This window comes from Rhipicephalus sanguineus, chromosome 1 (genome assembly GCF_013339695.2).
Source record: "Rhipicephalus sanguineus isolate Rsan-2018 chromosome 1, BIME_Rsan_1.4, whole genome shotgun sequence".
In the NCBI taxonomy this organism is placed as follows: domain Eukaryota; kingdom Metazoa; phylum Arthropoda; class Arachnida; order Ixodida; family Ixodidae; genus Rhipicephalus; species Rhipicephalus sanguineus.
The window spans coordinates 263873413-263879412 of NC_051176.1; the positions used below are offsets into that span (position 1 = coordinate 263873413).

At 48.4% G+C, this 6000-nt stretch overlaps 1 protein-coding gene across 1 annotated transcript in view; it reads right to left on the reverse strand.

Annotated features, from left to right (window-relative positions):
• The window catches only part of LOC119382712 (LIM domain-binding protein 2), a 213115-nt gene that overhangs the window by 23720 nt on the left and 183395 nt on the right, over positions 1–6000 (reverse strand). The window contains exon 5 of the mRNA XM_037650549.2: positions 61–136. Within this exon, the coding sequence (XP_037506477.1) occupies positions 61–136 (76 nt within the window). The remainder of the gene's footprint in view (positions 1–60; positions 137–6000) is intronic.

Genomic DNA, 6000 nt, shown 5'->3' on the forward strand with positions numbered 1-6000 from the left:
GCGGCAACAAAAGCCGCCATTCCAGCCTGCTACAATGTTGAAACAAAACGGTGCACTTACTTCCGTCCTTTGTTGCAACCGCTTGTTCATCTCGTAGATTCTGTAGTCCGGCTGGCCAAAGTACGGCGTGTGTCTTCTGAAATAGGACGAAAACGGCGATGAATAAAATGGGTCTGCCGGCGGACCGCCGGGCATGCTTGTCCGAACATCGACTTCATTGGTGGGCTTGGCTGGTGAACAAGGGTCAAAACGCAGCACACTACACTAATGAATCCAAGTAACGTTCAAGAGTCCATGATTGTGCATCAGTTCCTAGGCCTTCTCTTGCGAAGCACAGGTATGCGCAGTTTTCTCGACGCAGCACGATCACCTGCGACGGACGGCATCTCAGTCAGGGCGCGATGACGCGTCGGGGGAAAAAAAATACACGTGGCGAAGACGATCTCGGTAGCTGTAGCGAGGAACGCGGAAAACGTACTACCACTGCCTTTATGTGGTACGATGCTGTGCCGCTCAGTCAACACGGGTATTCCAGCTGGCACGCACGCCGATCGCGAACGAACAGATGCGAAACATGCCGCCTCCGTGTAGTCCGCTCGCCGGTTAGGCTTAGAGTCAACATCGTTTCATAAACACTGCGCCGCTGCGACGACGAACACTCGTGTGTGCCACTGCTTTCCTACTGGCTCGGTGCGTCAACAGCGTGCACGAGTCGAAACGCCTTCTTCATGCGCGCAGCAGGCCGCGGGCGCCCCGCAGCATCGAGGCAGCAGGCAAACGCGGCGCGGAGCGCCGCCACCGACTCTATCAACGGGCCTCCCCGCGAGCGTTGTCCAAGCGACGCGATGCTCGCCGGTTTGTGGAGCGTGCATTGTACTGGTACGGCGTGACCTTGCTCGGGTCCAGGGTCGTACCATTTTGGCCGGCGGGGGTGGCTCTCCGAAAGGGGAGCAGCGCGCGCGCGCGTGCGCTCCCGACGCGTCGCCGCCGCGCGCGCTCGCTACGGCGGCCGGCGCGCGTGCGAGCATCCCCGTTCGACCGAGCTCTCGTGTGCGCCTCGACGCTTCATCACTGTCAGTGCAACGCCACGTTGTGACGGTCCAGTAATACACTTGACTACATGGTAAAACATTTCCAACGCATCTGCCACGTCTGCTCATTGTTACTCGTTCAGTTACTCCTAACAAAATGGGCAGTAAATGAAAAAAGGTAGCTCAAACGCCCACGTGTTTGAGAAACATCTTCCTCACAAATGATCTCAACACACTTCGGATGAACCGATAAAGAAAGACTAAAGCGAAACACTAAATCAGGCTGGATTTTTTTTTCTGAAAAAACGTGGGCATTTTTTCTTCTGAACTGTATTGTTATGTTGATGGTCATAGGTTCGCTATCAGATGAAAAATTGAGGTTCAAAGTTTCATTTCATCAATTTTGCGCCGAAATCCCAACAACTATGATGTCACCAACATCAATTTTTTTTTTCGTATTTTGGCCACGTTGGATGAACGAAAGTTTCTGAACCTTGCCATGTTAAATCTCTGACTCTAATAGAACACGGTGTCGTTTATTTTCACCGATAAATTATACAGATCCTGTTACGTAATTATACAGATCCTGTTAAGCCGTCAAAATCTATGACGTCAATCAAGCCGGCGCGGGAAATTCAAGGCGACGTCGCCACCAAGTATTTTCTGTCTTCGCCTTATCTAGATTACGAGGAGTCTTCTCGCGACAAGAGTATAGTTTTTGATATTGTGGACGGGTGATTTATTAGACCGGAAGAAAGCAATGCTTCCTTCATTTTGCCTTATTGGAGAACATTACGTATTGAACGGGAAACGCGAAATCGAGCGTTTGCAATAAATACATTTTTTTGTTCTTCTGGCAGCTTATGGTTTGGCATATGACTCAGTTCATTTAAATAACCATGACAGTCGTGCAGAAACTGCGCGAATTATTGCATGTATGCGTATTAAAAAAGCGAAATCGGCCAAGGCTTCTTTCTGAACGCCACCCGACACACCTGAAGAGCTCTGCATGCCTCTGCATGCCTCCCCATTATCAAGTGAATGTATTCGTCACCTTGTAGTCCATCAGACCTGGTAGTAATGAAGTTACAGTAATTAAATTACTTAGCTGTAATGATTAATATGACGACGAATTACATCAAGCGAGTAATTCGAGAAAATTACTTGTTACTTTCCTTATTGCTTTAGATTAAAATATAGCATGTCCGCTTCCCTTATGACATAAAAAACGGACCAAACAAGGAAGGAAAAATAAGTTCATCTGAGTGCCAGACCCCAAGCGTGGGATCGAGGCAGGTTCACAGAAAAGTCACTTAGCATCCGAACTCGAAGCATCCAATCACTTTGCTGGAAGGCCACGGCCCTCAAAACTCCAGAGCGTAAATAAAGTGTACATGAATTTGTGCATGAATGATGAACTTTTGTTGAAGTAATTTCAAAAGTAACAGGAATACGGTCATTACTTTTGGCCAGCTGTAATTTGTAATGCAATTTAAGCACATCAGAAGAAATTCCAGAATTAATTAGTGCCGTAATTAGTAACGTAATTAGTAACGTAAGAGTAATTTTCGCATCTCTGGTAGTTGTAATTTTGTTGCTGCGAAACACCGGAGTGCGCAAAGGCTGTACTGCAACATAGCTTGGCCCGCTCTAATAGAAAAGCGGTAAGCGCGGCTATGATGTGATAAACTTGCCCCTCCTGCTACCACCGGACGCGCACTGTTCAGTTGCCTGTCAAATGGCGTAACCAAGCTCTCAAACCTCACAGAACGTACTATGATACAATGGGCCTCCGGGTCACTCGAGCGCATGACAAGACATCGAAACCTTGCTAGGTTGAGTATTTCGTCTCCTTAGAATACCTCCTGACCAATGAACAGTTACGTAGACGCGACTGGGTATTAGCATAGACGACAAGAATGAGCGTGACGGCGTGTGCTCAACATTCGTCTTTCGTTCTATAGCGCCTTTTTTTGCGTCTTTTCTGACGCGAAAGCTTCTTTTGTGGAGACGTAAAAATAAATAGCGAGAGAGAGAGAAAGAGCAAAGGCATCACAGCGTTATTTCCGAACAGGCCTATGGAGTTTCGACGTCAACGGAGGACCTTTTTCACACTATAGAGAGTTTTAGTGCAGGTGAACCAAGCGGCTTACGTACGCACGCTCTTGCGTTCCTTTGTACTCCCAGCCGCACCCATGGAGAATACAAAGAGTTCAACGGATTAAATACGCAAGGCGCTTTGGGGCCCCGGCACCAAAACTCTCTTGTGTGTAAAGGTCCAAATGAGAGCATTTACAGTGTTTCGTCGCTTTTTAAATTTGGCGCAGGTAAATAGCGTGTCACGACACTTGCAGAAGCCACCCAAGCTTTGCTTTTTGTATAAGCAGCGTTAGCTGATTCGAAAAAAAAAAAAAAGCTGGAAAGGACGAAAACAGAGCACGAAGCAATGTTTTCGAACCCCAAGTTCGCTGGCGGCCTAACTACAACCTGATCTTTATGCGCACAGCATCTGAATCGTAGTATTACCTATACCATCAAAAAGAGTTTTAGCAAGTTACGGAAATACGGTACGCAAATGCGGTAAGGACGTACGGTGGCGTTCCTCCTTTCCCGCTGGTTGTGCTTTGGCCGCTCAACGACCGGGAAAGGAGGAGCGGTACCGTGCTGCCTTACCGTATTTGCGTACCGTATTTCCGTAACTTGCTAAAAGACTCTACTAACTCGGGAGCACAAATCGAGCACGCAACTAGGTAGTAGTAAAAACGAAAAAAACGTCCTTATTATTCCGTAAAACACCTCGCAAACATGCGAGGACGTGCATGGAAAAACATTGCGACGCCAATCCCTACACGCGAACAAGAGCGGGTCTTCTGGCAGTGCCGTTTTACCGTATACGGTAAGTACGGAAATACCGTACCGTAGTGGTCGGCACGCAACATTTGTTTTTTACGTTTACTTTTTAGCCGCGCCAGTTGCTCATTGCGTGCGATAACGCGGTGAGATGATCAACATGGCTAATAGAGGTCTTGCCGACTAAAAAATGTTATACGTGTCGACCACGATGGTACGGTATTTCCGTATATTTACCGCACGGCAAACCGGCATTCTTAAAATGACCTATAGTATGCATTCTCTGAATGCCGTAGAGTTTCCAGGTTCACAATGAAATAAGTGCTGCATTTGCTTGTTCCCAGAAGAGCGTGCACCGGGCATGATGACGAATATACATGGAACAGGACAATACGCAATACATACGGCGCCTGACAATTACTAGCCACTTAAAGCACTACAACTGCGACTTTACTCGCAAGCGAGAAAATGATAGCGGTTGCAGTACGTTGGATAGGTTCACGTTTCTTTTAATAATCCACAATATATATATATATATATATATATATATATATATATATATATATATATATATATATATATATATATATATCACGTGCTACGTGACGCCAACAGGCAGAAAAAGAGTGTTCCACACTCGCCGCCATGGCTGCAATCGGCGCGGACTAACACCCCTAGGTTTAAATGCACATATATTGTTGTGCCAGAGCACCTGACCGAACGGGGAAACGAATAAACACGTGCACTTCGTTGGAAGTTCACGGCATCGCGGTCAGCGTCTGCCCTGAGTCCAAGAAAAGGGCCAGCACCTGCCACCTGGAAGCAGGGATCAACCCCTGCATGCTTTGTCTGCAATCCCGGAAAACGGCGTCTTCGCCCAGCCGGTCCCGTCAACCGACGCCAGTCGATCGTTTTTCCAAGCTACTCAGCTACGGAAAGCAGCATTCCTGAGGACGATGGAAAGGCTGATCAACACCTGCTACCTAAAAGGCTGTTCAGCACCATAAGGGGAGACGTCAACACCTGCTACCTAAAGAGCCACCCTGTCAACAATGGACTGGTCCCCTATTTAAGACCGGCCTGGTCCGTTGTTAGAGAGACCCCCCCGCCGACTTGGTCGTGCTGGCAGGCTCTGTCCTGCTATAACCTGCTATAACCTGCTATTACCTGCTATTCCTGCTATAAATGTTGTTGCGTTTTCATAAACGTTTGGCCTCCCTGCTTTGCTCCTCAGCGATAAGTCCGATCTTCGGCTACATCGGCTCGCCAGCCTCCCGGCTTTTCCTCGACACGAAAACCCCCATTCCTAACAGTGGTTGGCAGCGCTGGGATAGGCTACCCTCATCTCAACGTTTGGCTTTGCTGGGATACGCTACCTTCATCTCAGCGTTCGACACGCTGGGATACGCTACCTCAACGTTTGGCTGCACGGGAATATCCTGATCCCTACGTTTGGAAAGTTGGACCAGATCCCTGCAGGCCCGAGGAGCGAGGACGCTCACGACACCGCTCGACGGCAGCCACGAGTTCCACCGGAGTCAGCAACTTTGGTTGGGTGAGTGCCCAACGTTTACTGGTCATTTCGCCAGACCTCTCTAGCACAGGTAGATGTTAGGAGAGAGTTTTGTATTTTTGTTTGATTCATTTTACTCACTTTGAACCACGATATTAGTTTTAAAGTAAGAGTAAATGTTGTAGAAAGGCATCACGAGGGACGAGATCGCGATGGAGAAGTACCGAGTGCAGGACCTCCTTGAAATTTGTGAGGACTTGGGCATTTCCGCCGGGTCCGCAAAAACAAAGGAAGCGATTCTCGCGGTGATGCGGGCGGAGAATGTGACGATAGAGGAGGCTGACGAGACTTGGGAGGATACTTGCGAGAAAAAGCGAAAGGCGGAGGAACGCGAGATGCGCGAAAGGCGGAAGGCAGAGGAACGCGAAAGGCGCGAAGAGAGGCAGGCTCAGAGGCGTCACGAAGAGCGAGTACATGCTCTTAGGATGAAGGAGCTTCATGATGAAGTTGAGGCGATGAAGTGGCAGCGAGCACGATACTGTCTCCCTGTCTTCAAGTCAGGCTTGAACCTTGAGACTTTTCTCGTTGGCTTTAGGACTGTCTGCG